We start from the raw sequence: 22,428 nt of genomic DNA on the forward strand, positions 1-22,428 counted from the left end.
TTGTCTATATCTGTATCGCTTTCTATCATTTACTTTCTCTGTATCGCTTTGCATCATTCTCTATCTCTGTATTGCTTTGTATCATTTAGTTTATCTGAATCAATTTGAATCATTCTCTATCTCTGTATCGCTTTGTATCATTCTCTCTCTGTATCACTTTCTATCATTCGATGTCTCTGTCGCTATCTCCCTATAATGTACTGTATTGCTTTCTCTCTGTCTTTCTCTCTGTCTTTCTCTCTGTCTTTCTCTCTGTCTTTCTGTCTGTCTCTGTCTGTCTCTGTCTGTCTGTCTGTCTGTCTGTCTGTCTGTCTGTCTGTCTGTCTGTCTGTCTGTCTGTCTGTCTGTCTGTCTGTCTGTCTGTCTGTCTGTCTGTCTGTCTGTCTGTCTGTCTGTCTGTCTGTCTCTCAGTCTCTGTCTTTGTCTTTTCCTCTCTCTTACACGCATGCACGAATGCACACAGACACACAGACACAGACACACCACTAAAGGCTATCCGATCACAAATACAGTATTTGGGATGCCTACCCAGTACACACAGAATCATGCAAATTGGAGCAGGCCCTATGTCCCTCCCCAGGATGTATCAGTTTAGTGCAGACAAACATCCAGCCCATTTCACTGTGGGACAAAATCTTTATTTGTCGCAGTTGTAGACAAGACAGTGAGCAGGGAGAACAGTAAAATGCCTCTGGTGCTGCCTCAGTGAGTTGCATGTCATTGCATTGATATGCTGACATTGCAGAGTTATTTCATCATCTTGTGAGCTTTGAGACGCCTGCTATTACCCCCACACACACTTGTACACATTCACACACACACACACACACACACACACACACACACACACACACACACACACACACACACACACACACACACACACACACACACACACACACACACACACACATAAATACACTGAATGTACAAAACATTAGGAACACCTTCCTAATATTGAGTCGCACCACCTTTTGCACTCAGAACAGCCTCAATTCGTCGGGACATGGATTCTACAAGGTGCCGTTGTCGTTCCACAGGGATGCTGGCCCATGTTGACTCCAATGCTTCCCACAGTTGTGTCAAGTTCGCTCAAATTTGGACTCATCAGACCAAAGGACAGATTTCCACCAGTCTAATATCCATTGCTCATGTTTCTTGTCCCAAGCAAGTCTCTTATTCTTAGTGGTGTACTTTAGTAGTGGTTTCTTTGCAGCAATTCGACCATGAAGGCCTGATTAACTTCTATGGGCTACGTGGGACGCTAGAATATAAATATCAGGGCGGCAAAATCAAAACAACAAAATGTATAATTCAACTATTTTACACCATTTTAAAGATACACTTCTCCTTGATGTAACCACATTGTCCAATTTCAAAAAGGCTTTACAGCGAAAGCAAAACATTAGATTATGTTAGGAGAGTACACAGACAAAAATAATCACACAGCCATTTTCCAAGCAAGCATATATGTCACAAAAACCAAAATCACAGCTAAATGCAGCACTAACCTTTGATGATCTTCATCAGATGACACTCCTAGGACATTATGTTATACAATACATGCATGTTTTGTTCAATCAAGTGCATATTTATATCCAAAAACAGCTTTTTACATTGGCATGTGACGTTCAGAACATGCATTCCCACCCAAAACTTCCGGTGAATTTACTAAATTACTCATGATAAACATTCACAAAATACATAACAATTACTTTAAGAATTATAGATACAGAACTCCTTTATACAATCGCTATGTCAGATTTTAAAATAGCTTTTCGGCGAAAGCACATTTTGCAATATTCTGAGTACATAGCTCAGCCATCACGGGCTAGCTATTTTGACACCCGTCAAGTTCGGGGCACACTAAACTCAGAATTACTATTAGAAAAATGGTATTACCTTTGCTGATCTTCATCAGAATGCACTCCCAGGACTGCTACTTCCACAAGACATGTTGTTTTTGTTCCAAATAATCCATAGTTATGTCCAAATACCTCCGTTTTGTTCGTGCGTTCAGGTCACTATCCAAAGGGTAACGCGCGAGCGCATTTCGAGACAAAAAAATGTAAAATGTTCCATTACCGTACTTAGAAGCACGTCAAACGCTGTTTAAAATCTATTTTTTTGGTATTTCTCTCGTAAAATAGCGATAATATTCCAACCGGACAATAGTGTATTCATTCAAAGGGGAAAAGAAAAAACAGCGTGCTCATGTGAATGCGCCTATCCAATCTCTTTGTCACCAGGCAGACCACTGACAAACTGAGCTACTATACTCTGCTCAGAGACAGAAGACGCCTCAATCTGCTTTCTGAAGGCTTTAGAGAGCCAATGGAAGCCTTAGAAAGTGCTACATAACCCCACAGATACTGTAGTTTCGATAGAGAATCAAAAGAAGAACTACAAATTCTCAGACAGGCCACTTCCTGCTTGGAATTTTCTCAGGTTTTTGCCTGCCATATGAGTTTTGTTATACTCACAGACACCATTCAAACAGTTTTAGAAACTTCGGAGTGTTTTCTATCCAAATCTACTAATAATATGCATATTCTCGTTTCTGGGCAAGAGTAGTAACCAGTTTAAATCGGGTACATTTTTTCATCCGGCCATGAAAATACTGCCCCTTATCCCAAGCAGGTTAACGCTGTCTCCTCTGAACAGTTGATTTTGAGATGTGTCTGTTATTTGAACTCTGTGAAGCATTTATTTAGGCTGCAATCTGAGGCTGGTTACTCTAATGAACTTATCCTCTGCAGCAGAGGTAACTTTGGGTCAGAGGTAACTTTGGGTCAGAACGCAACCATAGTTTCACAAACAATACAGTTCTCTTCCAACCGCTTTGTACAAAACATTACAGGTGTGTTGGTCCGATCTAGTCACAGTTTATCTGTTGCATACTGTTCAGTCCCATTGAATACTGACTGCATACAGTCCTTTCCTGTGGCAGTCCTCATGAGAGTCAGTTTCGTCATAGCACTTGATGGTATTTACGACTGCACTTCAAGAAACGTTAAAAGTTCTTGAAATTTTCCGTATTGACTGACCTTCACGTCTTAAAGTAGTGATGGACTCTTTGCTTGTTTGAGCTGTTATTGCCATAATATGGACTTGGTCTTTTACCAAATAGGGATGTCTTCTGTATACCACCCCTACCTTGTCACAACATAACTGATTGGCTCAAACACATTAAGAAGGAAATAAATTCCACAAATTAACTTTTAACAAGGCACACCGGTTAATTGAAATGCATTCCAGTTGACTACCTCGGGAAGCTGGTTGAGAGAATGCCAAGTGTGTGCAAAGCTGTAATCAAGGAAAAGGGTGGCTACTTTGAAGAATCTCATAAAATATATTTAGATTTGTTTAACACTTTTTTGGTTACTACATGATTCCATATGTGTTATTTCAGAGTTTTCATGTCTTCGCTATTATTCTACAATGTAGAAAATAGTAAAAATAAAGAAAAACCCTTGAATGAGTAGGTGTGCCCAAACTTTTGACTGGTACTGTACTACCATACCCCGTTAAAAAGCACTTCAATGTTTTGTCTTGCCCTTTCACAATCCATGTCTCAATTTTCTCAAGGCTTAAAAATCCTTCTTTAACCTGTCTTCTCCCCTTCATCTACACTGATTGAAGTGGATTTAACCTCTTGCGTATATCCTACCACTGGGGGCGCCACAGCGCATTTTGGAAAAGAATTCGTTCCCATTTTCAACGGCCTACTAATCAAACTCAGAAGCTAGGACATGCATATACTTATTTTATATGGATAGAAAACACCCCAAAGTTTCTGAAACTGTTTGAATGGTGTCTGTGAGTATAACAGAACTCGTATGGCAGTCAAAACCCCGAGACCGATTGAACCAGGAAGTGGGATTCTGAATTGTGGACTCGACTTCACAGCCTTCCCTGTAATTCACAACGTGAAAAAATGATAATTGAGCACTTTCCAGTGCTTCCACTAGATGTCCCCAGTCTTTACAAAGTGTTTTGAAGCTTCTGTGGCAATTGGTCACAGTAGGAGGGCCATCAGCATTGTGACGTCGGCGGCCGTGTCTGCCCCCACCTTTGGAAACGTTTTGAAACACAATGAAATCGTCCCACTCGAATCTGATTGGCTCTCTTGTTGAAACAGGCCCTGAAGATTAATGTTATACAACGTTTGACATGTTTGAACGAACCTAACGAAGGGAAAATAGTCATTTTTCGTTAGCCAAGTGCCGCGTACGGATCAACATTTGGTTACAGCCTTAGGACGCGCTAACAACAGCAAGCTAATGGAACATAAAGGATGGACTTTTTTGACCTAAAATACATTTGTCGTGGACCTGGGATTTCGGGAAGTGCTTTCTGATGAAGACAACTAAAGGTGAGGGATTATTGGCAATATTATACAAGATCAGATGTGATGTGCGATTGTTCCAAGATGGCGACGAGCTAGGCTTTCTAGCTCATTTTCTGGGTATCGCATCCCCTTTTATCTCAAAGTGTGATTACCCTGTAAAGTTAATTTAAAATCTGTTATGACGGGTGTTTTCAAGAGATATTCATCTATAAATCTTAGATTGACAATATAAAAAAAAAAAATCGTTTTCGAATAGTAATTTATAAAATTGTAGCACTGTTTCCCGGGACGCATTTTATGAAAAAATAGTTAGTCAACGTCAGGTGCCGATGTAAAATGCTGTTTTTATATAGAAATATGACCTTTATTGAACAAAAGATTGCATGCTGTGTGTAACATGATGTCCTAGGTGTGTCATCTGATGAAGTTTGTAAAAGGTTAGTGCTGCATTTAGCTGTTTTTTGGTTATATGTGATGCATGTGCCTGGTCGGAAAATTCATATGATGCTACTTTTACCATGTACTCCTCTAACATAATCTAATATTGTGCTTTTCCTGTAAAACCTTTTTGAAATCGGACAATGAGGGTCGATTCAAGAGAGGTGTATCTATAAAACGATATGAGACAGTCCTATATTTGAAAAAAATATATATTGAATTTCGTTATGCTAATGTCGCTAGGAGTTTTTCGCTGGAAAATGATCCCGCTAACGGGATGAGAGTCTCAAGAGGTTTTTAACAAGTGACATCAATAAACGATCATAGTTTTCACCTGGATTCACCTGGTCAGTCTATGTCATGGAAAGATCAGGTGTCCTTAATGTTTTGTACACTCAGTGTACATGAGACTAACACATGCACACTCGCCCCCGGTCTCTCTGTCTCTCCATTCTCTCTACCTCCTCTCTCCCATTTTCTTTCATACACATTGACTCCAATCTATGCCTGGTGTAGTGATCATTTCTGTCTCTGGTGTAGTGATCATTTCTGTCTCTGGTGTAGTGATTATTTCTGTTTCTGGTGTAGTGATCATTTCTGTCTCTGGTGTAGTGATCATTTCTGTCTCTGGTGTAGTGATCATTTCTGTCTCTGGTGTAGTGATCATTTCTGTCTCTGGTGTAGTGATCATTTCTGTCTCTGGTGTAGTGATCATTTCTGTCTCTGGTGTAGTGATCATTTCTGTCTCTGGTGTAGTGATCATTTCTCTCTCCGGTTTAGTGATCATTTCTGTCTCTGATGTAGTGATCATTTCTGTCTCTGATGTAGTGATCATTTCTCTCTTCGGTTTAGTGATCATTTCTGTCTCTGGTGTAGTGATCATTTCTGTCTCTGGTGTAGTGATCATTTCTGTCTCTGGTGTAGTGATCATTTCTGTCTCTGGTGTAGTGATCATTTCTGTCTCTGGTGTAGTGATCATTTCTGTCTCTGGTGTAGTGATCATTTCTGTCTCTGATGTAGTGATCATTTCTCTCTTCGGTTTAGTGATCATTTCTGTCTCTGGTGTAGTGATCATTTCTGTCTCTGGTGTAGTGATCATTTCTCTCTCCGGTTTAGTGATCATTTCTGTCTCTGATGTAGTGATCATTTCTGTCTCTGATGTAGTGATCATTTCTCTCTTTGGTTTAGTGATCATTTCTGTCTCTGGTGTAGTGATCATTTCTGTCTCTGGTGTAGTGATCATTTCTCTCTGCGGTTTAGTGATCATTTCTGTCTCTGATGTAGTGATCATTTCGGTCTCTGATGTAGTGATCATTTCTGTCTCTGGTGTAGTGATCATTTCTGTCTCTGGTGTAGTGATCATTTCTGTCTCTGGTGCAGTGATCATTTATCTCTTCGGTTTAGTGATCATTTCTCTCTTCGGTTTAGTGATCATTTCTGTCTCTGGTGTAGTGATCATTTCTCTCTCCGGTTTAGTGATCATTTCTGTCTCTGATGTAGTGATCATTTCTGTCTCTGGTGTAGTGATCATTTCTGTCTCTGGTGTAGTGATCATTTCTGTCTCTGGTGTAGTGATCATTTCTGTCTCTGGTGTAGTGATCATTTCTGTCTCTGGTGTAGTGATCATTTCTGTCTCTGGTGTAGTGATCATTTCTGTCTCTGGTGTAGTGATCATTTCTGTCTCTGGTGTAGGGATCATTTCTCTCTTCGGTTTAGTGATCATTTCTGTCTCTGGTGTAGTGATCATTTCTGTCTCTGGTGTAGTGATCATTTCTGTCTCTGGTGTAGTGATTATTTCTCTCTCCGGTGTAGTGAGTTTGTATTCCCCCCCTGCAGGTCTGAGCTCCCCTCCGTCCACCATGCCCTCCTCCCTGCCCAGTCTGGTGACCCCCATGATGAACGGGTATACGGGCCTCGCACCCCAGGCTAACGTGCACCCTCTGGAGACCCTCTACACCAACGGCCTGCCCCCCTACTCCACCCAGAGCCCCACTGCTGCAGACACACTGCAACAAACCTTTACTGGGGTACAGCAATACACAGGTGCAGTACACTACACATCTCTGCTCTCGAATCCTGACCTTGATACATCCAGGTCTTCACCAGAGTCTGTTGAATGTGACTCATAAAGGACTAACTCAATCCCCACTCTCTCTCTTTTCTTTTTCACTTCATCCCCCTTACTGCCTATCTATCACTCTTTCCTCGCTCTCTCCCTTTCTCTCGCTCCTCTTTGTCCTCTCTCCCTCTTTCTGTCTCTCTCTCTCTGTCTTGCACTTTCTCTGTCTCTCCGCTCTTTCTCTCCTCTCTTTCTCTCTCTCCTCTTTGTCCTTTCTTTCTCTATCTCTTTCTCTCTCTCTCTCTCCTCTCTCTCTCCCTCTCTCTCTGTCTCTCCTCTCTCTCTCCCTCTTTTCTTTCTTCTCCTTCCTCCCTTTCCTCTCTGTAGCCATCTACCCAGCGACTACACTGAGGCCTGTAGGTCAGCATCTGGCACAGCACCCTCAAGTCATTGGCCAACAACAGAGGGAAGGTGAGGGTGAGTAACTATATTTACTAATTATTCATCATCATCATTATCAACAACATCATGAGTATCAAGTTTCAAAGTTTTTTTGTCACATGCACAAGATACAGCAGGTATAAAACAGTACAGTGAAATGCTTACTTACAAGCTCTTTCCCGAGAATGCAGTATTCACTATCAATGTGAGAGGAAATCATTTAAAGTACTAATACAAAGTACTAATATAATGTACTAATATAATGTACTGATATAAAGTACTAATTTAATGTACTAATATAAAGTACTAATATAAGGTACTAATATGAAGTAAGAAAACGAGAAGTACCAACAACAAAAGAAGATATGTACAGGATCAGTGCCAGTTCCATAATTACAATGTGCAGCAACCTTAGTAGTGATCATCATGATCTTGTGTGTTAAAAATATACTGTACCATCATGATACTAGGGTCAGTGCCTCTAACAGTGTTTCTGTGTGTGTGTGTGTGTGTGTGTGTGTGTGTGTGTGTGTGTGTGTGTGTGTGTGTGTGTGTGTGTGTGTGTGTGTGTGTGTGTGTGTGTGTGTGTGTGTGTATCCATGCACGTGTGTGTTCCAGGACCAGAGGGCTGTAACCTGTTCATCTACCACCTGCCCCAGGAGTTTGGGGATAACGAGCTTATGCAAATGTTCCTGCCTTTCGGCAATGTCATCTCCTCCAAGGTATTCATGGACAGAGCCACCAATCAGAGCAAGTGTTTTGGTGAGTGATAAATGTTTCTAACCAAGCACAACCAGCGCCTAGGTGATTGACGCTACCACCAACCATTCAGAGCATCTTTCTGTGTCTGTATGTATGCAGGCTTTGTGAGCTTTGATAACCCGGGTAGTGCCCAGGCTGCCATCCAGGCCATGAATGGTTTCCAGATCGGCATGAAGAGACTAAAGGTGCAGCTGAAACGTCCCAAAGACGCCAGCCGTCCCTACTGACACCCCCCAGCATAGGTAAAACCTGTGTCTACTGTTATAGATAATATAATGAAGTTATTAGTGTTTTTATCAATGCTGTTTCACCCTGATTTTAGCTGTCTATGTTGATCAAAAACTGTATGACAAAGTTACACTTCACACTAAGTGTCCAGAGTCAGATTCTCTTTCCCTCTCTCCCAATCCCCCTCTCTCGCTCTCTCTCTCTCATTATTGGTATTTCTCTCTCTCTCCCTTCCTTCCGCTTCCCCCCTCTTCTTTTCTCTTCCTCTCACTCTCTCCCCCTTCCCACCCTCCCCCCTCTCTCACCCCCCATAGGTTTAAACAGAAGTGTGGAGGACGTCTTTGATGGAATAAGACATTTCGTGAAGGAACAAACTCAAAAGTTATTCTGTTTTTAAAACAATGGAAAATAGACTTCATATGGGAGTTGGGAAGAGATATGCTTTCATCTTCAAACATATCTGACTGGGAGACGACAGGACTCGCAGCTCTGCAGCAGTGAAAGTTTGGTATTACAGACAGAGAGCAATGGGATAGAACAAGACTTTCAAAACAAACATATTTTTTGTTGTTGTTGATACAAACAGAAACAACTTTGAACAGTTCAGCATCTTTGGAGACTTGGTAGTGAAGAAGAACACCACAAGCAGACTAACAAGCAATGCTAAAAAGGATTTGGATTTCTGATAGACTCAAAGAGCATAGTGAACAAGAGACTTCAGGTTTTTCCTACCATGTAATGAACGAATAAGGGTTCAAACTTGATCTGAGGATGCCCAGCATATCTGGGAAGAGATTATTTCAATGTTCCTTTCTTTCTTTCTCTCTCTCTCTCTCTCTCTCTCTCTCTCTTTCTCTCTCTCCTCTTTATCCTTTCTCTGTGAGTCCCAAGCTTGCAACTTTCTCAAGTTTCCATAGCAACCAAGCGAACTGCACCCCCTTGGGATTGGAGGACCAAATGTTTTTCCTCTTTCTCTTTAATAGCCATGTACAAATACTAACAATCATAATACAATAACGGTATACTGCTTAGTTTAGTGCAAACTAACATTCAAAAAGAATTGAAATGCAGTACTCTACTGTAGTTTAATACATAACAGTGACAGAAAGGTTCTTTAGGTCAGCATTGGATAATTCCCCATCAGTGTACAGCTGACTACTAAGCAGTATGTAATGTGAAATTGGATCATGTAGCAGTCAGTTAGAGAGGTTAGTGAGGGAGAATGTTGCCGCGAGCTCTTTCTGTGGGCTGGAATACATAATGGAGCAGTTGTTTTGTTGAAAACCACCTCTTATCATCTGTTTACTGATACACTTCATCTTTGGGCACTCAGTTTGATCCTTGAACTATTTGAGTTCTGTTTCCCTCTGTGCAGCAACCACTCTGAGCCTCTGTTCTATTCAAAGTTGCCCATAGGTACAGATCTAGGATCAGCTCACTTTACCTGAATATTAACCTTAAAGCTGGAATCCGTTGTGGTGAAACTGCCACGTCCGTTTGCAATATTACAACAACAAACACGTTACTTCAAACAATGAAGGAACGTGTTTTTCCTTTCTGACATCATTGCATGCACTATTCTGCCTATAGAGCAAAGGCCATTGGATCACATTTCGCTTCAGAAGCTAACTGCAGGTCTTGGGTCAGGGGTTAAAAACACATTTCACTTTCAGTCATTTAGCAGACGCTCTTATCCAGAGCGACTTACAGTAGTGAATGCATACATTTCATTAAAAAAAATGTATTTTTCATACTGGTCCCCCGTGGGAATCGAACCCACAACCCTGGCGTTGCAAACACCATGCTCTACCAACTGAGCCACACAGGACTGCATGTCAGGTGTGCCACATGGAGTAGAAGGACTAATACTATACTGTACATGTATAGTGTAATGTTATTGGAGTATATCTAATACATAAAGTATATGTAATCCATAGAAACTGTTCATAGAAACTGATCTTAGGTCAGTTTTCTGGTTTAGGTGCTTTAAGTTAGGATTTGTGGAGGGACAGCTGATCCAAGATCTGTGTGTCCACTTTGTTTAGCCAGTAGACTTCATGCATCGGGTTCTTCCTGGTCAGGTCACATTCTCATAAAAAACTCCTCCCGCAGTAGCACAGAAAAACACTAGTATGGCACAAGTTAGAAGTTGTTTATTGCACAAGCTATTTTATCACTGTATAACAGGGGTGTCAAACTAATTTTGCGATGGGGCCACATTCAGTTCAACGAGGTCCATCTAAATTTGCAATAAATTGTCCTCTATCCATCATTTTTTGAATTTGCGTTGCTCCCTGGCTGTCTAGCGTTCATTTGGGTGATTATTAGCTAGCTGGACAAAGTATATTGTGTTTGTTATCCTACACAAAAAAAACACCCACAAGCCAGATTGGACCCCCTCGTGGGCCGGATCCGCCCGCAGGCCGTATGTTTCACATCCCTGGACTACACAAACTCGGGAAAAGCAGGTCTGGTTAAATCCGGACAGTAAACTGTCAGGGGAGGCGTCATCAACAGCAGCACAGGGAGATGCAGAGTTAGAGTAAAAAGCCGTTCGATCCAATTGAGTCTGACACCGTCCGACAACCATTACATTTTAGCGGGTGTCTGCAGTCCCCTCTCTCTTGCATTTGGGTGAATGTTATATTTAGTTTGGAGAGACAGAGAGCGCAGACACTACTTTATTGGAAGAAAACATAAAATTGGCTTTTAAAGGGCTATACAAGTTCCAATTGTGAGCACTAGTCATTCATTCATTGTGCTGTCTAGAACAGGTTGGGAACATTGTCACAGTACCTCCCTCAGGGAACACTAGAAACCGACAAAGGAACATAAAAAACCACTCTAGAATGCAGCGGTGACGATTCCAAGAGACACTCTAGAATGCAGTGGTGACGATTCCAAGAGATGCTCTAGAATGCAGTGGTGACAATTCCAAGAGACACTCTAGAATGCAGTTGTGACGATTTCAAGAGACACTCTAGAATGCAGCGGTGACGATTTCAAGAGACACTCTAGAATGCAGCGGTGACGATTCCAAGAGACACTCTAGAATGCAGCGGTGACGATTCCAAGAGACACTCTAGAATGCAGCGGTGACGATTCCAAGAGACACTCTAGAATGCAGCGGTGACGATTCCAAGAGACACTCTAGAATGCAGCGGTGACAATTCCAAGAGACACTCTAGAATGCAGCGGTGACGATTCCAAGAGACACTATAGAATGCAGCGGTGACGATTCCAAGAGACACTATAGAATGCAGCGGTGACGATTCCAAGAGACACTCTAGAATGCAGCGGTGACGATTCCAAGAGACACTCTAGAATGCAACGGTGACGATTCCAAGAGACACTCTAGAATGCAACGGTGACGATTCCAAGAGACACTCTAGAATGCAACGGTGACGATTCCAAGAGACACTCTAGAATGCAGTGGTGACGATTCCAAGAGACACTATAGAATGCAGCGGTGACGATTCCAAGAGACACTCTAGAATGCAACGGTGACGATTCCAAGAGACACTCTAGAATGCAACGGTGACGATTCCAAGAGACACTCTAGAATGCAGCGGTGACGATTCCAAGAGACACTCTAGAATGCAGCGGTGACGATTCCAAGAGACACTCTAGAATGCAGCGGTGACAATTCCAAGAGACACTCTAGAATGCACCGGTGACGATTCCAAGAGACACTCTAGAATGCAGTGGTAACGATTCCAAGAGACACTCTAGAATGCAGCGGTGACGATTCCAAGAGACACTCTAGAATGCAGTGGGTGAGGGAGGGGGATTTTCTCTCTTTTTCTTTCATTTTTGGTCATCATCACATCTTCAAGAGTGAGCCATATTTTCCCTAACTCCTAGTGAATGTTACTGCCTATTTTACTTACAGACAATTCCTGACCCAATATCCCCTGAGAGATACACAGAATAGCACGTTTCACGGAACATTCCTAATGGTACACTGAACATGGCTACTGCTTCAAATATCACTGACTATTGCTGTGAGTTGGAATGTCCCCTCCACTTCTATCCTATATGGTGAGCACTGTCTGTCGACCATGGTGTGAGGCTGGACATAAGGACCAACATAGAATTCATTTGTTTGTCATCTTGTAATAGCAGAAGATATTATCAATCATATCATAAGTGAAGTTGCCAAATAATGTTTAATCTATTTATGAATTCTAATATGTAAATGTAATTATCTTGTAACATTCCAGGCCAGTTGGCAGCTGAGAGATAAATATGAAGTAGCTATTTTAGTTTTATCGATATTAGTTTATTCACTGTGCACAGAATCATAAACCAACTGGACATATGGGTATACCAATGAACATTTATATTCAAGATGTGTATTATACATTGATTTATTTTCATGGGATTTAATCATTGTCAAGATATAGCTTACTTCTTATTAGCTGCCAGCCTTGTATTCTCTTGTATCCGCATGTTGTTTCCTCACAGAGATGTATTCAAAGGAAGAAACGGGACGTTTTGTTTAGAGTCAAAGGTCAACTCCATTTAAATCGCTTGTCAGTTGAACTGGACAATAGAATTTCTCTATAGGACAGAAGTTAAATTCCTATATTGACTGTTAAGACAACACTGTCGGCTTTCATGATGCATGCCTCTGTGAAAAGTTTACTGACCAGCAGCCTCTCAACACTGTTAGCAGCGTAGTAATATAATTATTAGTGGGGGGAGCAGTCAAATTGCTTTGGTCTGAGGGTCAAAAACCCATCTAGGAATTATATTTCTATGGTACGCTGAGCTTGGCCTGCGACTGATGCAGGAAGAAAGTCAGTCTTCATGTTTGATTCAGATCCTGAGGTAATAGCAGTAGTCCTAGTTGCACTAAGAGACAAGCAGTGCACTACAGTAACTTGACAGGTCATTTGACCTTTGCTCATCCTATAAATATAAAGCAGTATCCTGAAGGCTAAATTAATGCTATTATTGCCAAGCAGATGGTTGGAAATCTATGTGTATATTTCTATGTTTTATTCAGGTTCTGGGGTTATATGCTTTTTGGGGGTTGGGGTATATAAAGATAGTTTACTGTGCTTTTTCTATATGCGTTTATTAACTACTACCTGAATGAAGCCATGTTACTTTCAATCAAATGACTACATGTATACTTAGCATTCCTACTGCACTACCTCTATAAGGTGATGTGTATATAAAAAAACAAGACTTCTATTTTCATTTGAAGATTTATTATGCGTTTTTGTGTGTTTACTGCCAAAATCCACCTATATCCATCCTTACTGCTCAACTGGAGGCTTGGGGATTTGGACGATAAGGGGACTTGGATAATGGGAGGGAGTGGGGGGGTGGGTCATGCCATTCTCATGAATGAGACTGTATGATTCTGTACTGTGTTTTGAATGCCATGGGAAAGGAGGATATAGCCTGATGTAAATAAGGATATCTGTTTAATTCCATAATAGTCAGCACACAAATCTTTTCAGGTAATGGGGTGATGGTTGGGGGAGGGATAGAGAGGGGTAGGGGTGATAGGGGAGATAGTGGTGGTGGCTGGGGTTGGCATTTGAAGATTGTGTCTTACTTCAGCAGTTTCTTAGCACAATATACAAAATGTATAGATGATTGAGAGATGGGGATTAGGAGAGTTGTGGGTAATGCCGAGGGGAGAAGAAGGGGACATGATGATGTCTTTGAAACCACAGCTCTCTTAGAGTGCTCATGTCTCTCCTATACTTGCTGCTTTGACAATTATAAAGTTCATATGCTTTAATTTATTTGCTTATTTATTGGGTCATATTTATTACTTTTCCTTGTATTTATTATTTTTATTTCCTGTTTTCTTCAGATATGAATGATACAGAATGCTTACTGGGGCTTTTTCTCTCTGTACTTTTTCAATTTTACAATAAAATATTCTAATAGTACCGTAACATCTCAAAATCCTGTCTCCAGTGATTCTTAACCCCAGCAGTGAAAAAATATGTGTTTTTGCTGCCCTCTGCTGTTTGCTATCTACCAGTTTAAGTAGCCTATGGTAATAGCCAACAACATACACTGAGCTTGATAAATATTAGGAACACCTGCTCTTTCCATGACATAGACTGACCAGGTGAATCCAGGTGAAAGATATGATCCCTTATTGATGTCACTTGTTAAATCCACTTCAATCAGTGTAGATGAAGGGGAGGAGACAGAGTAAATAAAGATGTTTAAGCCTTGAGACACAGATTGTGTATGTGTACCATTCAAAGGATGAATGGGCAAGACGAAAAATTGAAGTGCCTTTGAACGGGGTATGGTAGTAGGTGCCAGACACACCGGTTTGAGTGTGTCAAGAACTGCAACGCTGCTGGGTTTTCCACGCTCAACAGTTTTCATGTGTATCAAGAATGGTCCACCACCCAAAAGACATCTAGCCAACTTGACACAACTGAGGAAAGCATTGGAGTCAACACAGGCCAGCATTCCTGTGGAACGCTTTCGACACCTTGGTAAAGTCCATTCCCTGACGAATTGAGGCTGTTCTAGTGCTCCTAATGTGTGTCAATTCAGTGTATATATGCCATACATCCACCGTTATTTGATTTCAATAGACTATAGTGCAGCCTATGGATCTAGTACTCACACATCATTCAATGAAGACACAAGCTATGCCAAAATGCTGCACAGATTGATGGTATTTAAAAAATAGTATTTGCATGTCATGCTTATTGAAAAATATATATTATTTGGGATTTGGGAATGATCCGTAGGGGCCTAGTTTATGTGAAGGAGTCCACACACACATTTGCCTACTTCAAATAATAATTCAGCACCTTGGACAGCACCTAATTAGCTACTCTCACCGGCATAGCTGACAGACAGCACAAGACAGACTATATTCCCTAATTAAAAGTATTTTTGTATCAGTGTAGATGTGAGAGATATGTTCCGTACAAAAGGTTGACGACAGAAATAAAGAACCATTAATATTTATTCTATAAAATATAAAGTGATGCCACTCGTTTCGAGTTTTAGGGTGAGCCTGCTCTTTGTGTTTCGGGGTTCTTGGGGATTGTAGTTTAAATACGTTTACAAGGAAGCTACTTATTCATTCTAGTGAACGAGGAACACGTTCGCCTAAAAACTTCACTTCCCGTTTTAAACCATCTAGCGCTGAGTTCACTCGTGCGAAATGGCTCATGGGAATTATATTTCCAATCAGTAGGAAAGTGCCGTTTCATCCTTCGTGAAATGATTTCTCAAAGACTACATAAACCAAGATGCTAAGCGTATATTGTAAACATAGATCTGTCAAAGAACACAAACGCCATCTTGACAGCAGCCTTAAAATGGCAGAGAAATGCCAGGGACAAACCGAGCCACGAACAAGGTTTCTTTTATTATTTTGAAAAGACAGTCCCTTCCCTAATTTTCTACAAACGTAGCTAGGGGGTTGATGGCCAGTGAGAGAGCCGAAAGACGTTAAAATGGATATCACGACGGCGGTTTTCAACGCGGCCAGAGATGGTAAGCTGAAACTTATCCAGAAGTTGCTGAGTAACAAAAGTCCCGAGGAGTTGGAGGCTCTCGCCGAGGAGAAAACGCAAGGAGGCACCCCCCTCCTCATTGCCTCTCGATACGGACACTTAGAGGTTGCCGACTATTTGCTTGAACATTGTAAAGCTAACGTGGAACTAGGAGGCTCGGTGAACTTTGACGGCGAGACGATTGAAGGGGCTCCCCCGCTATGGGCGGCTTCGGCGGCTGGTCACCTCCCTGTCGTCCGCACACTCCTTAAACACGGTGCCTCTGTCAACAACACTACGCTGACCAACTCAACGCCCCTCCGCGCTGCCTGCTTCGATGGTCACCTGGAGATTGTCCGCTACCTGGTGGAACACCGAGCCGATATGGAGGTAGCCAACCGCCATGGCCACACCTGCCTGATGATCTCCTGCTACAAGGGCCACAAAGAGATAGCCAAGTTCCTCTTGGAGCGGGGGGCCGATGTCAACCGCAAAAGTGTGAAAGGCAACACTGCACTCCACGACTGCGCCGAGTCCGGTAGCTTGGACATCATGAAGATGCTGCTGAAATGTAATGCCCGCATGGAGAGGGACGGATACGGCATGACCCCTCTCCTGGCCGCCAGCGTTACGGGGCACACCAACATTGTGGAGTACCTCGCCCACCAGCCCCACTCCTCGCGAGAAGAACGTGTTGATGCTCTCGAACTCCTGGGGGCCACCTTTGTGGATAAGAAGAGAGACCTCCTGGGGGCCATGAGATATTGGAGGAGAGCCATGGAGCTGAGACAACCAGCTGACAAGGTGGGACTCCTGGCCAAGCCCCCTCCAGGTCCCCCTGTCCCTGCCTATGACTGTGCCCGTGAGGTGAGCATGGCAGAGGAGCTGGAGGCTCTGATCACAGACCCCGATGAGATGCGGATGCAGGCCCTGCTGGTCCGAGAGAGAATCCTGGGGCCTTCGCACCCCGACACCTCCTACTACATCCGCTACAGAGGGGCCGTCTACGCCGACTCAGGCAACTTTGAGCGCTGTATCAGCCTGTGGAAGTACGCCCTGGACATGCAGCAGAGTAACCTGGACCCCCTCAGCCCCATGACGGCCAGCAGCTTCTTATCCTTCGCCGAGCTCTTCTCCTTCGTGCTGCAGGACCGGGCCAAGGGCACCCTGGCCACACGAGTCACCTTCCACGACCTGATGGGGGTGTTGGGGAAGAGTGTGAGGGAGGTGGAGAGGGCGGTGGCCCAGAGGGACAGCCCCCCCGAAGCCCCCCAGTTCACCAAGGCCCTGTCCATCATCCTCCACCTGGTGTTCCTGCTGGAGAAGCTGGAGTGCACCGCGGAGCAAGAGCACCAGAAGAAGCAGACAGTGTACCGCCTACTAAAGCTGAACCCGCGGGCAAGGAGAGGCTTCACCCCCCTGCATATGGCCGTGGACAAGGACACCACGTCGGTGGGCCGCTACCCTGTAGGTCGCTTCCCCTCCCAGACCGTGGCCTCGCTGCTGCTGGAGTGCGGGGCGGACGTGGACTCGCGGGACTGTGACAACAACACGCCCCTGCACATCGCCGCCAGCAACGGTTGCCCGGAGATCATGGCGTTGCTGGTGAGGGCGGGGGCACACTTCGACGCCACCAACGCCCAGAGGAAGACAGCATACAACCTGCTGGACGAACAGAGCAACGGGCACCCGGCCCTCTTCCCCCTCAACTACGTCACTCTGCAGTGCCTGGCGGCACGCGCCATTGAGAAGCACAGACTGCCCTACAAGGGCCTCATCTCTGAGGAGATGGAGGTGTTTATTGAGCTGCACTAAATATCCCCACCCTGTCCCCATCCTTGCCCCAGACGCCTTTTAAACCCTTCAACAAGGACCCCCATCATCTTCACCCATGTCCCCCTGACTCCCCTCACCTTACCCAAGCCTACCTCCCTTTCCCATGGTTATTCTTCTCTCTGTGCCTCTCCTAACTCCAGACTGTGAGCGCCGTCTCAGATTCAGACCAAATCACAGCAATAATCCTCCCGGCCACTAAACATTATACTGACAACAGACTGGGAGCATCTTAATTGTGGCTACATGCTCTCTTTAGATGACCTATTATTAACACGTGGACATGTTCTAAGTGCTAGGTTGCTATTTGTTTGCAGGTGGGGGAAAAAGAAAACGTAGGCTTTTATGCTTTCTGTTTTACATTTTTCTTCTGTTTTTCTCAATATGATGGAGGACTGCTCACAGAAAGAACAGTATGGTGGTGCCTGTATGTTTTGGGTGGGAATGGAAGCTGTATTACTTGATAGGACATGATCAAATATTGCATGACATGAGCCTTAAAGAGTGAATAGGATGGCTTGTTTGTTAAATCTGTCTTGTTTTGCAAGTTTATCAAGAAGCATCCTTTGAACAAACAAAGTACACACGGTGTGCTTGGCTGCTTGTTATCGATGTATTTTTTATCATCAATTGAGCATTATTTAATCCCCTGCCTTTTACTTTGACATTTTAAGGAGTGTTTGAAAACCATTTTATGCCAAACCTCTAGCCTTATATCGGTTCTCTAAATGTGTGATCTTACAGGTTAGCTTTATCTTACTGAACTATCTTACTACGAATGGAGCACCTAACAACTGTGGAGTGCAGACTAGCATGGGAACTCTCATAAGAATACAGTGTGTTCTAGCCTGCATCTCTTCTTTAGCTCTGTCTAGACTGTGCGACGTGTTTTACAGCTTGGTCAATCTCTGGAAGTCTCCCTCTGGACAGCTTGGATACTGTGAGAAAGGAGATTTAGAGAACCTGAGTGAATGTTTATGGACTGTTGATCCCAGTATCAGGTAATCTATTCAAGCCTAGCTATCTACAGCCCATGGAATCTATGCAGTCACTCGTTGTTCATATCAAAACCCAGAGTTGCTACTATTAACCACAGATGCAGGTGATGAGGATGAGGAATGGATCACACACTGCATCTTTTAGTCTTATTCTTTTTTTCTTTTTTTGACAGTCTCAGTTTTGCGTTGTCTTATTTTTATCATACATGCTTTCATTTGTTTCTGTTTGTCCCTTTGTAAAAACCCACCTGATTGAATGCACTTTGAAAAAAATGAAACCCTAAAGGGTAACTTTACAACATCTGGGCTATGGACTCTCAGCCTTTCTCTCTCTAAAGGGTAACTTTACAACATCTGGGCTATGGACTCTCAGCCTTTCTCTCTCAACAACTGATGTATTCATTTAACTGATGGTAACTTCAGAACAAAACTGTGTTGAGATACTTGAATAAAATTCAGTATCCCTGCAGCAGGTGGGTGTTTGTGTTGGCTAGGGGATGCTTTGAATCTCTCTATCTCCTCTCGCTCACATTTATTTATTTATTTATTAGGGTGTTAGGCTATTGTTGTGGAGCAGTTGACTCCTGATAAGCGCAAAGTCTGTTTAATGCAATACAGTTCCGTTCTCCAGTCTCAATTCAGTTACATTAATTCCAATCACTTTTGATAACTGCTTAAATCACACTATTACAACACTCCCAATCCATTGTTTTCATTAGCAGTAGACTATCTCCTCTCACCTTTTAACCCTCTCACTGTGTTCCTATGCTGCATGTACAGGGCTGGCCAGGCCAGTGACCAGCCCTCTCTGACCAGTGAGGTTGCCAGAGGGGTTATGAAGGAGTAACAGACTGCTAGACGGACTAACACTCGTATTACGGAGGCCCTTATATATAGATGGATTGAAATAGGCCTGATGGAGGAACACACTATACTTCCCTGCTCTACGGGTTCCTATGCAGCTTACCTATTAGACTGACTACACTTAACTGAAAAGGGTTCAAGTTTGAGCCCTAGGCCTTCCCTGTTGGTGTGGTTATTTCGTGACCTGGCCCTGAAAAACTCTGGGCCCTATTTGTAGTCTGTCGTTAGGGGGTCCCAGGCATTTCTTATTGGTCATGTCATATTTTCAGGAAAGCCACCTGGCTCTATTTATTGTTAATGGCTAGAAGGGATACAGCTTTTATCAAATTGATGACAAAATGTGTCAAAAGATGTATCCCATTAGTCAAAATCATATTTATTCCCTTCCCTCACTCTTTACATTTAAGTCATTTAGCAGAGGCTCTTATCCAGAGCGACTTACAGGAGCAGTTAGGGTTAAGTGCCTTGCTCAAGGGCATATCGGCAGATTTTTTTTGCCTTGTCTGCTGAAGGATTTGACCTTTCGGTTACTGGCCCAACCCTCTTAACCGCTAGGATAGCTGCCCCTTTTCCACTGTGTGTCATATTTGGGTTGTCACCACAGTCTACCTTCACTATGGGTAGTAACTAATACCTGTGATTTGTGTTAGATTGTCCTTTTACATTTCTATTATGTTTCTAAATTATATTTTATTCCAGTATCAAAAATGTATTTTATTCCCTTATTTTGTTCTCAAGTGACAAACAAAACATGCTCTCCCTCCATTTCTCTGTCTGTAGTTACAGAAGATGTGGTGAGAGAGAAAAAGCCAAACAGAAACTTGATATTTTGCCACCCAGCATATAAATAGAGTGTAATCTATGTTAGTGTGGGGCAGCGGTGGAGATGGGACCGTTTCCACTGCTATTTTAGGGGTCTTTCGCCTCAGTCTCTGCCCTGCAAACAGGTTTACGGTAAGGTAATACACATAGTCAGTCAGGTCACTGGATGACTAGCGGGGACCGTGCCCCAGAAACCAGTCTACAATGAGTTTGGTCCTTGGTTGAACTGATTTTGTCTCATCATCTACTTCTGACCCTAGCCAATAGCCTATTGTAAAATTATGATAATTTAAGTTATTGATCACAGTTTGATACTGCCATGTTTTTACACTTCCCATAGCCTACAGTTTTATCGTTATGGGGCTATCCCTCTTAATGGCTGTTCATGTTAACGATTATTATTCAATGTTAAACAGTTACTGTTAAATTCAGTTGGTCTCAGTTTTCTTTAAAAAGTTAGAGGTCATGGGGTGAACTTCAGAGAGGTCACAGAAGTGTCAGTAGACCTCAGCCTAAAAAACAACCCCCAATCCCTGACTCCCTGTTCCCTCTGAAGGAACTGGGATAGACGGACCCCCTTTCTGCCCATTGGCCTATCTGGTCGATTCAACACCTGGCCCCCTTTTGAAAGCAGAGAAAACAATATGCTAATAGCTTCTGCAGCTAGCTCTGTGGTATGCAAGGTCTTTCCACCGTAGGCCTATTGCTGACACCCAGCGTTGCGATCTATTCAAATGAAATTTGGTCAAAAAGGACTGTCCAATTATTGAATTGGACCTCACCTTAGCTACTGTATACAATTAGCCACTAACACTAACTCAGCAGTTGGACTAAAAAATATAAAATGTGTATAGTTTGCGTTACAATATTTTGGGGGTAGTTTTGCAGCCGAGTTCCTGCAATTCTACACATCTCTGTACTTTAATCTGTTCATCTTTCCCTTGATCCTGACTAGTCTCCCAGTCCCTGACACTGAAAAACATCCCTACAGCACAATGCTGCCACTACCATGCATCTTGTTTCTCATGGTCGAGTCCTTTCGGTGCCTTTTGGCAAACTCCAAGCAGGCTGTCTTGTCTGGCCATTCTTTTTGGTACCCTTCCCCAGATCTGTGCCTCGACACAATCCTGTCTCGGAGCTCTACGGACAATTCCTTCGACCTCCGGGCTAGGAACAGTGGGTTAACTGCCTTGTTCAGGGGCAGAACAACAGATTTTTACCTTTAGACCACAGCTTGGGGGTTCGATCTTGCAACCTTTCGGTTACTAGTCCAACGCTCTAACCACTAGGCTACCTGCCACCCCTTTCCAAATCATGTCCAACCAATTGAATTTACCACAGGTGGACTCCAATCAAGTTGTAGAAACATGTCAAGGATGATGAATGTAAATAGGATGCACGGTCTGAATTTACATCTGAGAGAAATCTAAACCTTCTTTTTCGCTTTGTAGTTATGGGGTATTGTGTGTAGATTGAGGAAACTTTTTAGAATAATGCTGTAATGTAACAAAATGTGAAAAAGTCAAGGGTTCTGAATACTTTCAGAATGCGCTGTAGTTATGGCCCTAGCTCATAAACCTGTTTAGGAAACTGGCAGTCCCCCGGTTGCTGTGGCAGAAGACTACAACTGTATATAGCGGGCCTTCATATTTAGTAAAATATGCATGCTACTGTGTGAGGAGATACATTCCATCATGGCTTCCAGTATATAAGACCTCTGATTAAACCTTTTTGTTTATAGGCAATAGGTATACACTTTGTACATTTATATGTGGAGCGGATAAGCATCTCTATTACATGTTAGCCCGCTATGGCATGTTGTTGCCCTCAGGCAACAAACAACCTTTTTGGACCTCACACCACCCCTTGAATTTTTTGGGATAAAAATAATATATATACTGCTCAAAAAAATAAAGGGAACACTTAAACAACACAATGTAACTCCAAGTCAATCACACTTCTGTGAAATCAAACTGTCCACTTAGGAAGCAACACTGATTGACAATAAATTTCACATGCTGTTGTGCAAATGGAATAGACAACAGGTGGAAATTATAGGCAATAAGCAAGACACCCCCAATAAAGGAGTGGTTCTGCAAGTGGAGACCACAGACCACTTCTCAGTTCCTATGC

General features: G+C 42.9%; 2 protein-coding genes across 2 annotated transcripts in view; both read left to right on the top strand.

Moving 5' to 3' along the window:
* Window positions 1-9,611, top strand: part of celf5b (cugbp, Elav-like family member 5b) — a 74,540-nt gene extending 64,929 nt beyond the window's left edge. Inside the window, exons 6-10 of the mRNA XM_029703874.1 lie at window positions 6,626-6,832; window positions 7,236-7,325; window positions 7,908-8,051; window positions 8,151-8,293; window positions 8,594-9,611. Of these exons, the coding sequence (XP_029559734.1) occupies window positions 6,626-6,832; window positions 7,236-7,325; window positions 7,908-8,051; window positions 8,151-8,278 (569 nt within the window). The 3' untranslated portion in view covers window positions 8,279-8,293; window positions 8,594-9,611. The remainder of the gene's footprint in view (window positions 1-6,625; window positions 6,833-7,235; window positions 7,326-7,907; window positions 8,052-8,150; window positions 8,294-8,593) is intronic.
* Window positions 9,612-15,568: 5,957 nt separating this feature from the next.
* LOC115157388 (protein fem-1 homolog A-like) lies at window positions 15,569-19,246 on the top strand. Its single transcript, XM_029705587.1, has one exon. The coding sequence runs from the start codon at window positions 15,740-15,742 to the stop codon at window positions 17,591-17,593; it is 1,854 nt and encodes a 617-aa protein (XP_029561447.1). The 5' UTR covers window positions 15,569-15,739; the 3' UTR covers window positions 17,594-19,246.
* The last annotated feature ends 3,182 nt before the right edge of the window (window positions 19,247-22,428 follow it).

This window comes from Salmo trutta, chromosome 21, assembly GCF_901001165.1.
Source record: "Salmo trutta chromosome 21, fSalTru1.1, whole genome shotgun sequence".
In the NCBI taxonomy this organism is placed as follows: Eukaryota; Metazoa; Chordata; class Actinopteri; order Salmoniformes; family Salmonidae; genus Salmo; species Salmo trutta.

Bases quoted from the DNA above. Each gene is read 5' to 3' on its own strand.
- LOC115157388 (XM_029705587.1), top strand. From the start codon at position 15,740: ATGGATATCACGACGGCGGTTTTCAACGCGGCCAGAGATGGTAAGCTG.